The following is a 14,725-nucleotide window of genomic DNA, read 5'->3' as shown; positions in this document are numbered from 1 at the left end:
TTTTATGACTTAAACAAGGAGATGGTAACATACCAGATACATCTTCCTGTCAGTATAGTTTCATACACTGCCAAGTCCATTAGAGCAAATCTTTATTCTGGGAAATTGTTGATATCTAAAATTAACAGTATTACTGATTTTCTCAGAAGAGATATTAAGTAAGATCTAGAATTTTAAATACATCTGCCAGTTCACTCAGGCTTACGTACCAAATTCTTAACTCTCTTCATTAAGCCCACTAAAAATGTATTGGTGATCAAAAATGATGTTGCAAAATCAAATGTCAAATAAGATAAAAGTAAACAAAGAAGGTAGAAAGAAGACAGTTTCCAGGTACACTACAAGTCAACATTGCAAATGAAACTCAAAATTGTTTAAACCATTGTATCTTTGATATTCGATAACTGAACTTCATTTAAAGCAATGTAAGTAACTGGGAATACATCCTGCTGCACATAACACAGTAAGGGAAAAAGAACATTTTATTTTTTAAGAGTATTACTTAGAATCAAAAGGCTAATGAAAAATACAAATAGACAAAATGTGACAAAATGTGTACAAAACAAATTTAACCAAATTTCTATAAAGAAAAAAAAAAAGGCTTGGGTGAAGTGGATTACTTTTACATTCCATGTTTTTGTTTAGCCTTAAGTATGCACTTTATAGCAGTGGTTACCAAAGGAAAAGAGAGTGGAGTGGAGTGGAGGGTTCTGTTCCTCTTCCAGGAGCATCTGTCAAAACACAGAGATAATCTGACAACCATCTGACAAGGTATAGAAAGGTCGGCTCCCTACAACAGATCTATCCATCCCATCATAACTACCATTAGTTGGGCACCTGGGTGGCTTAGTCAGTTTTAAGTATCCCATTTCCGCTCAGGTCATGATCTCAAGGTTCATGAGAGCTAGAGCCCCACATCACCGTGGAGCCCACTTTAGATTGTGTCTCTATCCCTCTATCTCAAAATAAGTAAAACTTAAAAAAAAAAAAAAAAAAAAAAAAAAAAAGGTCATTGATGCCAAGGCTTAGAAAGTTTGCCCTAGGAGGCACCAGAATGGTCTAGTCAGGTTAAGCCTGTAACTCTTGATTTTGGCTCAGGTCTTGATCTCACGTTAGATCAAGCCCCACAACAGGCTCTGCATTGGCAGTGTGGAGCCTGCTTAAGATTCTCTCTCTGTCTCTCAAAAATAAATACATACTTTTTAAATCCAAAAAAAGAAAAAAAAAAAGTGAAAATCTGCTTCAAAGGCATGGCTTTACACACATTTCAAAGAAAAAATACTAAAATGACATAAAAGAAATGTTTAAAAGTTTCTAGGGTTTCTATGCTTACTTTGTTTTTCTATAATTATCTAGTGTTCCCAAATTAAACTGTTTTGTTATAAAGTATCATTGAGCACCTGGGTGGCCCAGTAGGTTAAGCCTCTGACTTCAGCTCAGGTCATGATCTCACAGTTCATGAGTTCAAGCCCTGTGTTGGGCTCTGTGCTAACAGCTCAGAGCCTGGATCCTGCATCAGATTCTGTGTCTCCATACCCCCTACCCTCCCCCACTCACACTCTGTCTTTCTCTCTCAAAAATAAACATTTAAAAATAAAGTTAAATTAAAACTAGTAATATTAAAGTATCTGGAAACCCTCAAATAATCCTAGTTTTAAATGTCACATTTATAGATAACACTGGATCAAAAAAGAAATCAAAAGGCCAGTATTTTGAATCAAACAAAAATGAAACCGCAGCACAATGAGGAATGAGGGAATGAGTTCAAACAAATCATTAGAAAAAGTCTAGTCTCTTTCAATAAATGGTTCTGGAACTAAAGATCCACATCAAAAAGAAGAAATTTCACATCCACTTAACTATACGCAAAAATCAAAAAAATACATCACATACCATTCGTAAGAAAACACAGGAGACGATGTCTTTTACCTTTATTTCAATAAAGCCTCCCTAATAAACCAAGAAAGGCAAAATCCACAGAAGAAAAAAGATTAAGGTGAATTTCCTGAATACAGAATTTCTGCTCTTCAAAACACACTATTGAGGAGAATGAAGACATAAACTAGAAAGATGTTTTATAAGTTATTTGTTAGATAAAAAATTCATATCAGAATATATATTTTTTGTTTTAAAACTCAAAATTCAGGGGCGCCCGGGTGGCTCAGTCAGTTGAGCGTCTGACTTCGGCTCAGGTCATGATCTCATGGATGGTGAGTTCAAGCAATACGTAGGACTCTGCTAACAGCTCAGAGCCTGGAGCCTGCTTCAGATTCTGTGTCTCCCCTTCTCTCTGCCCCTCCCTCGCTCACTCTCTCTCAAAAATAAATAAACATTACAAAAATTTTTAAAAAGAACTCAAAACTCAGAAACGATTTTTTTTATTTTTAATGTTTTTATTTTTGAGAGAGCAAGAGAGAGACAGAGCACGAGCGGGGGAGGGACAGAGAGACAGACAGACACAGAATCCAAAGCAGGCTCCAGGATCTGAGCTGTCAGTCAGCAGAGCCCGACTCGGGCTCGAATCAAGAGACCACGAGATCATGACCCAACTGAGCCACCCAGGTGCCCCTGAGAAAAACAAATTTTTAAATAGGAAAAAACTAGAACAGGTACGTCAAAGAACGTATATAGAGAAGCAAAAAAGCACATGCAAAGATGTTTACATTTTTTTTCAAACATTAATTACTGATGAACAGAGGCAAAAAAGTTAAAACCTGAAAACAAGAACAAAAAGGATAAACCTTAAAATAAGTGGCAGGAGAGAAAAGAAAATGAAGCAGTGTATTTTGTTTAATTCCCTTTATATAAGTTTCTAGAAATGCAAAATAAACTTCAGAGACATAAAGTAATCAGTGGATGCATAAAGATGGGGGAAGTAGGGCTGTAGCAGAGATAAAAATAACAAGTTCAAAATGGCGCAAGAAGCTGATGGCTATATCCAGTGTGTTGCTTTTGAATGTAGTTTCACAAATATATACATATCAAACTGCATTATTTCAAACACCTATCATTTTTTATATATTAACTGTACATAATCTGTTGGGGGGATAGCAAGTAAATGTGCAAAAGACAGTCAAGTATAATTATAAATCATATCATAATCATAAATGAAGCTGAAGTACTATTAAAAAGTCAAAAAGCTCTTTAAAAAGTGGGTGCCAGGGTGGTCCATTCAGCGGAACATCTGACTCTTGATTTCACCTCAGGTCATGATCTCAGGGTCACGGGAGCCCATCAGGCTCCAAGCTAAATGTGGAGACTGCTTGAGATTCTCTCTCTCTCCCACTGTCCCTCTCCAGCAACTAGAAAGCACAAAGCTCTGCCCCTCCCCCACCCACAAAAAAAGTCAGTTTATTTATTTATTTGGAGGGGGAGGAGGGAGAGTGTCCCAAGTAGTCTCCTAACTGCCAGTGACCTATGTGGGGCTTAGTCTCACGACTGAGATCGTGACCCGAACTGAAACCAAAAATCTGACACTTAACTGACTGAGCCACCCAGGAATGCCCAAGAGATCTCTTTTTTTTTTTTTTTTTTTTTTAATTTTTTTTTTTTTTTTTTTTTAATTTTAACGTTTATTTATTTTTGAGACAGAGAGAGACAGAGCATGAACGGGGGGGGTCAGAGAGAGGGAGACACAGAATCTGAAACAGGCTCCAGGCTCTGAGCTGTCAGCACAGAGCCCGACGCGGGGCTCAAACTCACTGACCGCGAGATCATGACCTGAGCTGAGGTCAGCCGCCCAACCGACTGAGCCACCCAGGCGCCCCACCAAGAGATCTCTTTAAGGGGCACACTGGTGGTGCAATAGGTTAAGCGCACAGTCTTGATCTCCACTCAGATCATGATCTCAGTCTGTGGGTTCCAAACCCTGCATCAGGCCCTTCACTGCCAACAGGGAGCCTGCTTGGGATTCTGGCTCTCCTCTCTGCTCCTTCCGCAAGTTTGTACTGTCTCTATCTCTCAAAATAAGTCAACTTAAAAAAAAAAAATTTTACGGTACTTCTTTAAAAAATCTTTAAAAAGAGACTTTGACCGCCTCCTCCTCCCTCTCCATTTCTAAACCACTGCGTGAATTCAAACCAAAATGTCTTCTCCAATATGACAATTAACTTGTAATAAGTCTCCACTGTACCATGTCCAATGCTAAGTACCTTACATAAATATTCTTCCAGAGGCCCTTAGGTGGCTCAATCGGTTGAGCCTCTGACTTCAGGTCAGGTCATGTTCTCGCAGTTGGTGAGTTCAAGCTCCACATCACGCTGTCAGCCTGTCAGTGCAGACCCCACTTCAGATTGTCTATCCCTCTCTTTCTCCCCTTCTCCCGCACTCTCTTCCCAAAATAAGTACACATTTAAAAATACATATATTCTTCCCTATCACAAATGCAATGTGCTGAAAAAGGACTTTAATTTAGGGTAATATTTAAGAGGATAATGAACACCCTTTATATTAAATAAATGGAAGAGGAGAAAACGCTGAAAGAGAAAGAAAAGAGGAGAAGGAGGAGGTCAAGGGGAAGAGTAAAAAAATGAAATGAACTAGAAAAGCTGCTAAAGCTCCAACAGTAGAACTCAACTACAAAAAAGGGGTGATTTCAGGAGGGTAGTAAAAACCCTGGCTTGTGTAAGACAGAGGTGCCAAATGCGGTGACAATAAATGGGGGAAATTCATAACTTTGCTAGCCTGAGTTTACAGCCCCAGTTTGTGCTGGGGCCTAGAAATTTAAAGAGAGATCCTGAAAATCTGGAAAAAAACCCAACAGTCAAAATAAGTTCTCCACACTAACCCAGATGATTAATAAATCACACATGTAAAGGAGATACCCAACACAGCCTTATATAAAAGCCAAAAGAGGAGCGCCTGGGTGGCAGAGTCAGTTCAGGTCATGATCTCGCAGTTTATGGGTTTGAGCCCCGCGTCTAGCTCTGTGCTGACAGCTGGAAGCCTGGAGCCTGCTTCAGATTCTGTGTGTGTCTCTCTCTCTGCCCCTCCCCCACCCACACTTGGTCTCTCTCAAAACGATACAACTATTAAAAAAAAAATTTTTTTTAAGCCAAAAGAGATTTAAAAACTTCAATTTTAATGTATTCTGCAAGCCATCTATAATTAGCTAGCACAGGATAGAACCTTTTCTCAGTATGACACAAGTGAACAAAATTTCTGCCCAAGTTAATAGCTAAACTCTAAAGACAGTACGACAGCCCCCTACAGAGCTAGAACCAGATTTTCTAAACTTTTGTTTTAAATACTGAGCATTCACAAATTAGACAGTTCCAGTTTAAATCCAGCACCCCCCCTGCCGCCAAGCTGCTATAATACAGATCTGAAAGTCTTGAAGAAAAATTACTAGACCCACAAGGAAATAGTGAAATGTAACCCATAATCATCACAAGGAAAAAATAAAACTCAACAGAAATGGATCACAAATGAATCTACCCATTGAACTGACTTCAAGGCAGCATATTACAAATATATTGGAAGAATTAAAGAAAATTATATTCAAAGAAATAAAGAAAAATGTGTTCAAATTAATAAACATGTCTAGAAACACAATACAAACCAAAAACCAAAAAGAAAGCAATAAACAATATCAGAGCTAAAAATCTCATTAATTACAATGAAAAAATTAAAGCTGAACGGAAGATACATCCAAATAAACAGCCCTGGATATTTTAGCAGTAATACTATGAAACAGATTACATTAAAAAAATGGTACAACAGTAATATTCTCATTATGCTTTACCTCTACTCTTTACGCTAACATAAACAAAGCCTAAACATTTTCCAAACTGCAGCAAGTCATTGTTGAAAATTTCTGCAGAAAGACTTGATTAATATCTTAAACCTATATTACAAATCTAAGTTAAAACACTTTACCTCAAGATTAAATCTCAGCACTGGTTAAATGCAACTTATTCAAGTATATGAAAGCTCCAAAACTCTAAGCAACCACTAGCTATTTCAGCTTACTTTTTTTAATTACTAAAAGTCGTATGTATTACTAATTTATTTTTCATCTGAAACTCTCAACACTATATGACGTATGTCAATGCTATAAAAATTCTTAACATTATAGAATTTTAAAAGTGTACTATTACAACCATTCTAATCTTTGTAATAACATTTACATGATCTTTTTTTTTTTTCTTTTCTGTCCTGGAATCCAGTGCCTGACTACATGATCTTTTTTTAAGTTTATTTATTTATTGGGGGATGGAGGCATAGAAAGAGAAAGTGCTGTGCTGTCAGCACTGACCCTGACATAGGGCTCAATCGTATGACCCAGGGATCATGACCAGAGATTCATAACTTGAGCCAAAATTAAGTCAGACACTTATCCAACTGAGCCTCCCAGGTGCCCCCTTTTTTTTACATCAGAGACTAAGAGTAACTAACCTTTTGGAAGAAAGCACCCTCAAAATACAAGAAAGTCAAGGGGAAAAAAACACTAATTCAAACAAAGGTTTGGGGGGCACTGGCCTGGCTCAGTTGGTAGAGCATGGATGGAACTCTTCATCTTAAAGTCCTGAGTTCCAAACCTATGGTGGGAGCAGAGTTTACTTAACAAAATAAAAATAAACAATTAATATAAATTTAATTAATAAGTAATAAAAACAAAATAAACACAGGGTTTGAAGATATATGGGGTCAAACTTTTCAAGTAAACATTTTGCTGGTATACTGAGACCAACAAAGAAGCAATCAAGATCAAGAACTACATGAGAAAATAACATGCTACTTAGGGCCCTTGACTGGCTCAGTCAGTGAACATGTGATCTTTTTTTTAAAAAAATGTTTTAATGTTTATTTTTTGAGAGAGAGAGCACAAGTACACAAGCAGATGAGGGGGAGGGGGGGGAGGGGGGGAGGGAGGGGGAGGGAGGGAGGGAGAGAGAGAGAGAGAGAGAATGAATGAATGAATCTGAATGAATCTGAAGCAGGCTCCAGGTTCTGGGCTGTCAGCAGGGCTTGAACTCGTGAACCACAAGATCCTGACCTGAGTCGAAGTCAGACACTTACTTAACCCACTGAGCCACCTAGGCGCCCTGGAACAGGTGCCTTTTGATCTCTGTGTTATGAGTTCAAGCCCCACCCATACTGGCTATAGAGATTACTTAAAATCTTAAAGAAAATTTTTTTAAAAAACTAAACAAAAAAACCACACTACTCAGTATTTAAAGGGAACAAATTTCTTTTTTTTTTCTTTTAAAATTTTTTTTTTTAACGTTTATTTATTTTTGAGATAGAGAGAGACAGAGCATGAACAGGGGAGGGGCAGAGAGAGAGGAAGACACAGAATCTGAAACAGGCTCCGGGGCTCTGAGCAGTCAGCACAGAGCCCGACGCAGGGCTCGAACTCACGGGCCTCGAGATCATGACCTGAGCCGAAGTCGGACGCTTAACCGACCAAGCCACCCAGGCACCCCGGAACAAATTTCTTTTTTAAGTGTATTTACTTTGAAAGAGAGAAGTAAAATGTGATGTAATTAAAGTTGAGAAAGACACACTTGCACAAAAATTAAGTAAATTCTTTAAAATTTTTTTTAGGGGCGCCTGGGTGGCTCAGTCAGTTAAGCACCTGACTTCAGCTCAGGTCACGATCTTGCAGTTCGTGGGTTAGAGCCCCGCATTTGGCTCTGAGAGCCTGGAGCCTGCTTTGGATTATTCTGTGTCTCCCTCTCTCTCTGCCCCTCCCCTGCTCATGCTCTCTCAAAAATGAATAAACATTTAAAAAATGTTTAAAAAATAAATAAATAATTTTTTTAAAAACTTTTAATTATTTTTTGAGAGACAGAGGTAGAGCGTGAGTGGAGGAGGGATATATATATATATATTGAGAGAGAGAGAGAGAGAGAGAGAGAGAGAGAGAGAGAGAGAGAGTGTGTGTCAGAATCCAAAGCAGGCTCCAGCCTCTGAACTGTCAGCATGGCTGACAGTTGTAGGGCTCAAACTCACAAGCTGTAAGATCATGTAAGATCATGACCTGAGCTGAAGGCAGGCATTTAACCAACTGAGCCACTCAGATGCCCCAAAATGTCAATTCTTTAAAATTTAACTCCAGTGTCTGAAGAGTTGAGTCTAAAATGAGTATTTATCTGACTGTGGAATTAGATAAAGTTCTCAAGTATTTTCAGACATGCACACAGAATTACTCATATTACTTAGGTTTTACTTCTTCATTATAACCAAGGTAATAGGTTTACCCCTCCTTTTTAAAATTATTATAAGGAGGGGCGCCTGGGTGGCTCAGTCGGTTAGGCGTCCGATTTCGGCTCAGGTCATGATCTCACGGGCCGTGGGTTCGAGCCCCGCGTCGGGCTCTGTGCTGACAGCTCAGAGCCTGGAGCCTGTTTCAGATTCTGTGTCTCCCTCTCTCTGTGACCCTCCCCCGTTCATGCTCTGTCTCTCTCTGTCTCAAAAATAATAAACGTTTAAAAAAAAAAAAATTAAAATTATTATAAGGAAAGATAACTGCATCAACCCCAAGTTAAATGTCTGTCACTACAATATAAAATATTACCTTCCCTGGAGCGCCTGAGAGGCACAGTCTGCTAACCCTCTGACTTCAGCTCAGGTGAGGATCTCGACGTTCATGAGTTCCAGCCTGGCTCAAAGCACAGAGCCCACTTTTAGGATCCTCTGTTGTCCTCTCTCTGTGCCCCTTCCCCGCTTACACACACACACACACACGCACACGCACACGCACACACGTTCTCTCTCTCTCAAATATAAACAAACATTTAAAATATATTACCTTCCTGGGGCACCTGGGTGGCTCAGTTGGTTGAGCACCCAACTTCGGCTCAGGTCATGATCTCGTGATTCGTGGGCTCGAGCTCCGCATCAGGCTCTGTGCTGACAGCTCAGAGCCTGGAGTCTGCTTCCAATTCTGTGTCTCCCTCTCTCTCTCTCTACCCCTCCTCTATTCACACTCTGTGTGTGTCTCTCTCTCTCAAAAATAAACATTAAAAAAAATTTAATATACTACCTCCCTTAAAATTAAAAAAAACTTTTAACCTGTTGGAAATACTTTGTACAATAAACTAGTGAAATGTTTAAAAGATTAAGTTAGTAACAGTCATCACTGATTACATTCTATCAAAGTGATATCATGACTGATATTTTTAATGAAGCCAATTACTACACACATGATGAATGGACTGCACTTAACTGAAAAAAAATTATTACATTTCAGCTCCTGGTTATTAGTTGTCATCAAAACAAACATAAAAGTGAGATTCGGAGTTACAAACCTTGTTTATGCTAATTAAAAGTAGAAATAAAAACATGGCAAAAAAAATTTTAAATAAAATGTATTTAATACTTTCTTCTCAATTGCAGCATAAACTAAGTCAAATTCATAGCTGCTAACTACACGCAGAAAATAACATCTCTAACGGAAGCTATTTGTTGCACACATACCAACTTTCATGGTGACACCTGGCACCAAACATTTTCACCAGATTTTGCTCAGGAGATGGAAAATGACAGAGACGGAGACTCTGTGGCCTTTGTGCAAGTTTAAATGACAGTTACTACACGTGCTACAGGTGGATAAGCACACTAGAAGCTTATGAAAGCAATGTGAAATCTGAAAACGATACAAGAATCCTACTTTTAAGTAATAAGAACTCTTAACAAAGCTCCGTCAAACTACACGTCGACAGCTATGCCTACGAGTCGCTTTAATTTCTCTTTATGTCTTCCCTTTCTCAAAGCTCTCCCCAGTATTTCTCCTCCCACTATTTCCCGCCATCTTGGCCGACCCGAGCAGCCATTAACTAAAAGCCAACAACTTTTCTCACAAATAAAGAGGGAATCCTACCTGGTTCCTATCACATATAGGAACCAAGATTCCAGAAAAATTCCAGAATTATAAAATCACATTCACAGTTGGATATTTCTGTAGCAGTTACATCCAAACAAGCAAATAACTTCAGGTCAAACACAATCGATATTTATGGATTCAAATAATCCCCAATGCAAACTCTTCACTGCTGTAAAGTACCTTCAAACTACCCCTTTAGAGGCCCGATATATAAGAAAGCCTACCTAAAGTGTGTAGTAAAAATCAGACATCACAATACAACCAAGAGAAAAAATATGTAAGTCTGAAACGTTTAGAACTGCATACAACGATGATCTTATGATGCTAAGATTCAGAAACGTCCTAACCAAACACCCGGAAATAAACGTCGAGCCTGTCCCCAAAGCGCCGCTGTCTCGGCTCCTCAAGCTACAAAATAACATTTCGTAAGGGTGCAAGTAAGGTCTCCCAAATGAGGAAAGTGCAAAAAACTGTTTTTGCTTCGCGGTCACAGTGGGTGCTGACTGGTCTTGGAAGGCCGCGGGAGAAGCAAGCAAGGTTTGGACACCGCCGCGGTTACCTACCTTGCCCAAGAGGGTCTTAGTCCTGGCGCCATTTTCGTGGAGCCTCACGAACCCAAAGAGACGGCTGCAGGAAGAGATATACGCAGCTCGTTAACGATGCGGAAAAGCCACTGCCCCGTCCCTTCCCCAGCCCAAGGCAGCCTGCAGAACACCTAGATAACCACCCCGCCGACACTGGAGGCAAACTCCATTCGGACCTCCCCAGGAGAGCGACGCCAGCAGTCCCGGAACCAGCTGGAAGAATGACGGCCGTCGTACCTGTCCAATCCGCCGAGTGCCTCCCTCTCTTCGGCTGTCAAGCTACAGGACCCCTCCTTGCTCTCGCCGCTCTCTTTTCCCGCCGCCATTTTCTTTTCCTCATCACCGAAAGCAGTGGCGGCGGTAGCGAGCGATACTCCGCAGGATTTCATTAGAACACAACAAATTTAAAGTCCAACGCCGAAACCCACAAGTCCACCAACCTCTAGTCCAGAGCTCGAAAAGATGTGCGGCGTGAAAACAGCACTTTATCGCCGTTGCCTCCCCTACCTCGGATGACGGCGATGAAAAAATCCCAAGGTGGTGGCAGAAACAGCACGGGCTGCGGGGCTCGGCTACTGGATCACATCGCGGAGTAGGCGGGGACAGCAGAAGAGGCGGAAGCTCGCAGCACTAGGAGGATTTCCTAGAATCACAAACTTCGCCAGCACCAGCACAAAGTTGTTGTAATTGTGTCACAGGGCGAACCCCAAGTCTCCGTGACGCCCTTCTCCCCCCACCCCGCCCCGAGCCGGGCGCAGCCAATTGATGTGACCCATTGGTGTCACATGACCTTTGTTGTCGCACGTCAGTTGTGGCTCCACTGAACTTGCTACCTGCCTGAGCTCCGCCCACAAGGCGGTCCCTGACCAGGCGTTGGGAGGAGCGTCATTTCCAACAGGTTATTGGTTGATGGTCACGTCTGTCGGAGAAACCGTATTCACTAGACGGAGAGAACTCTTCAGTACTAGTTGAGTGAAGTCTGGTAGGGTAGGGGAGGGCCTGTATCCTGCCAGTCTGGAGTAAAGATGACCAATGTAGGGAGCATAGGTTGAAATCACGCAGGTCCGCTGGTTGATGCGAAGTTTGCTGGAAGATGGATGGACCTCCTCTATCTGCTCTGCAACTCAGGACTATGTGGATGTGGACTCTTCAAGGATCTGGGAAGGGACGCGTTATTGTAAGTAACGCATGGCTTCTTCCGTCAGAGGAGACACTTTTGGCACTTCTGGAAATAATGGCGTACGGACGGATACTGCCTGTGCACTCTTACTCTTTTTCTGTCAACCACCTGTTAAGAGAAGAGGTAAAGTTTGCCAAAGCCTCAGCACATACCGGCTTGGAGTGAATGCAGAGTCGTTACTAGGGTGTCCTTTCCTGAATACAGCTAACTACGATGTTGTTTTGATGACAATTTTGTACATCGTGTGTTTATCATTTCACTTGGTGTCTAAGGAAGACGTCAAACTGTTTAGCTAAAATGCAAGGTGTCGGTAGTGTTAATCGTAAAAATGAAAGTCAGTAGGAGGTCATTGCAATCCAGGACATGTAACTTATGACAATACCATAGCCAAATCCAACAAAGAACATTATTTTACAAAAAAGGAACAAATTTGGAAGGGTTTTATTTTATTTTCATTTTATTAACTTTTTATTTATTTTTGGGTGAGTGTGCAAAAAGGTGATTTTAATAAAGCTCTGGGACAGGACCTGTGGGCAGAAAATAGGTGCCAGGAATGGTTGTTTTAAATGACAGACTTCAGGGTGATGACAGTTTTTCATTGTAGGGATTGTCAGTTTCTCCTAGAAGATATAATATATGTATATATATTTCCTGTTTGGGCCTACGATTGATAATTTGTCTCTTATTATAATTCTTTTGGAGTCTGGAATTAACAATTATGCCTCTAATTGAGTTGGGTGGTAAGGCTCTTCCTTCTAACCCCAACACTGTATTAGTTAGGTTTTCTTTTGTCTGCTACCCTCATCTCACAAGGGATACTAATGGGACCTACTTATAAAGAAGCCTGAATGAAGGAATAGTTAAGAGCATCACAGTTTGGAGTGCCTGGGTGGCTCAGTCAGTTGAGCCACCGACTTCATCTCTGGTCATGATCTCACGGTTTGTGAGTTCAAGCCCCACCTCAGGCTCTGTGCTGACAGCTGAGATCCTGAAGCCTGCTTCAGATTCTGAGTCTCCCGCTCTCTCTGCCCCTCCCCCACTCATGTTCTGTCTCTGTCTCAGAAATAAATAAACATTAAGAAAAAAAATTTTTAAAAAGCATCACAGTTTGAACAATACAATAACCTTAGAAAATAAAAGATAACCACTTTCTTATTCTGACCTCTCTGTTGTAAATAAATAAATAAATACTATAATTCGGAGAGAAACAGACCTCTGTTAACTCTTTTCTAAAAACAAATTTCAGGGGAGACTGGCTGACTCCGTTGGTTAAGCATTGGACTTTGGCTGGAGTCCTGAGTTTGTGAGCTTGAGCCCAGGTTAACAGCTCACGGTTAGCACAGAAGCTGGAACCTGCTTCAGATTCTGTCTGTCTGTCTGTCCCTCGCCCGCTTGTGTGAATTCTGAGCTGACAGATGCGTGGAGATAAAAGCTATCTCTGTGGAACTTACTCTAAGAAAACAACCTGAAGACAGCGGATTTTCACAGTTAATCATAGAGAGGAGGCCACATGAAAAATGGTAAGAAGGGAGAGATATAGTCAGGAAAAGGGAAATTTCATAATAAATTTCCTGTAACACATTTGCAAACTATACCTCCAGTTGTTAATGGTAAAAAATAGTAAGTTTTAATAGGCATCTAAAGAAATATAGTTTTATATATTTCAGGGAAATAAATTTCTAACTGAAATAGGTAAGATGTATTTAAACTTTGAGTTATTTAAAAACAAAGACAATTTAGGGGCGCCTGGGTGGTTCAGTCAGTTAAGCAACCAGCTTCAATTCAGATCCTGATCTCACAGTTTGTGGGTTCAAGTCCCATGCCTGGCTCTGTGCCGACACCTTAGAGCTTGGAGCCTCCTTCAGATTCTGTGTCTCCCTCTCCCCGACTCATGTTTTCTCTCTCTCTCTCTCTCTCTCTCTCTCCCTCTCTCTCTCTCTGTCAAAAATAAATAAACGTACCAAAAAATTTAAAACAGACAATTCAGAAATAGCTGACTGGATAAATTCTAACAGTATGGGAGAAACTATAGAATTCCAGGTAACTTTTGCACATAGACACGTATTTTCATTATTATTTTTTTAATGTTTATTTTTGAGAGAGAGAGAGAGCACGAGCAGGGGAGGGACAAAGAGAGACAGAGACACAGAATCTGAAGCAGCTCCAGGCTCTGAGCTGTCAGCACAGAGCCCAACGCATGGCTTGAAGCCACAGAATGTGAGATCATGACCTGAGCCTAAGTAGGACGCTCAACCCACTGAGCCACTCAGGCACCCTGTATTTTCATTATTTTTTGAGAGTAGTTGCTAAACTAACTCTAGTTTTATAAATTACAGTCTATGTTTAATTCCTCACTCTGAAACATTTGTGTTCTTATCCTATTCTAGGTAAATGTTTACAGGAGACTAAGCATTTTCAATAGCAGTATTTATTTATACATTTATTTTATTTATACATTAACTGTAATAAGTGATGATCCTCAAGAATAAGGATTTTTGACACATATTTAGTACTAATAATTAGTACACACTTTTGTAGAAGCAAAAGTACAGATCCTGTAGAATCTGTATAAGTCACACTGTAGTAAAATAATGATTTATCTAGCATGAAAAATAAAATTTTTCCTGGCAAGCCTAATTTTTAGAATTTTTCCCTGCTGTTACTGGTGTCATAAAGACTATGTAATTGAGGGGCACTGGGTGGCTCAGTTGGTTGAGTGACTAACTTGATTTCAGCTTAGGCGGTCATCCAGGGTTGTTGATCTCAGCATGGAGCCTGCTTGGGATTCTCTCTCTCGTTCTCTTTCTCTATTTCTCTCTCACTCTAAGAAAAGATTATGTAATTGAGGGGTGCCTGGGTGGCTTAGTCAGTTAAGTCACCAACTCTTGATCTCGGCTCAGGTCACAATTCATGGATCAAGTCCTGCATTAAGCTCTTGGAACCTGTTTGGGATTCTTTCTCTCTCTGCCCCTCTACCCCTGTGAAAACAAATAAACCTAAAAAACATTTTTGCTTTTATAATCTAGAATCTATTGAGGTGTGGGCATATGGACAATAATTTGCTTCATCTTCATAGGACACCTCAGTGACTCAGTCAATTGAGCATCCAACTCTTCATTTCTGCTCAGGTTA

At 40.3% G+C, this 14,725-nt stretch overlaps 1 protein-coding gene across 7 annotated transcripts in view; it reads right to left on the bottom strand.

Moving 5' to 3' along the window:
* The window catches only part of LOC128773888 (lysine-specific demethylase 6A-like), a 193,092-nt gene extending 181,963 nt beyond the window's left edge, over positions 1 to 11,129 (bottom strand). For all 7 annotated transcript variants that reach the window (XM_053891928.1, XM_053891929.1, XM_053891932.1 and 4 more), the window contains exons 1-2: positions 10,651 to 11,129; positions 10,393 to 10,456 (exon numbers count right to left, since the gene is read on the bottom strand). In XM_053891928.1, coding sequence (XP_053747903.1) covers positions 10,393 to 10,456; positions 10,651 to 10,802 — 216 coding nt within the window. In that variant the 5' untranslated portion in view covers positions 10,803 to 11,129. The remainder of the gene's footprint in view (positions 1 to 10,392; positions 10,457 to 10,650) is intronic.
* Positions 11,130 to 14,725: the final 3,596 nt, after the last annotated feature.

This window comes from Panthera pardus, unplaced genomic scaffold, assembly GCF_024362965.1.
Source record: "Panthera pardus isolate Hobbes unplaced genomic scaffold, ASM2436296v1 HiC_scaffold_27, whole genome shotgun sequence".
In the NCBI taxonomy this organism is placed as follows: Eukaryota; Metazoa; Chordata; class Mammalia; order Carnivora; family Felidae; genus Panthera; species Panthera pardus.
Note: the sequence above shows the minus strand (reverse complement) of the source record. Positions and strands in the feature narration are given on the sequence as shown.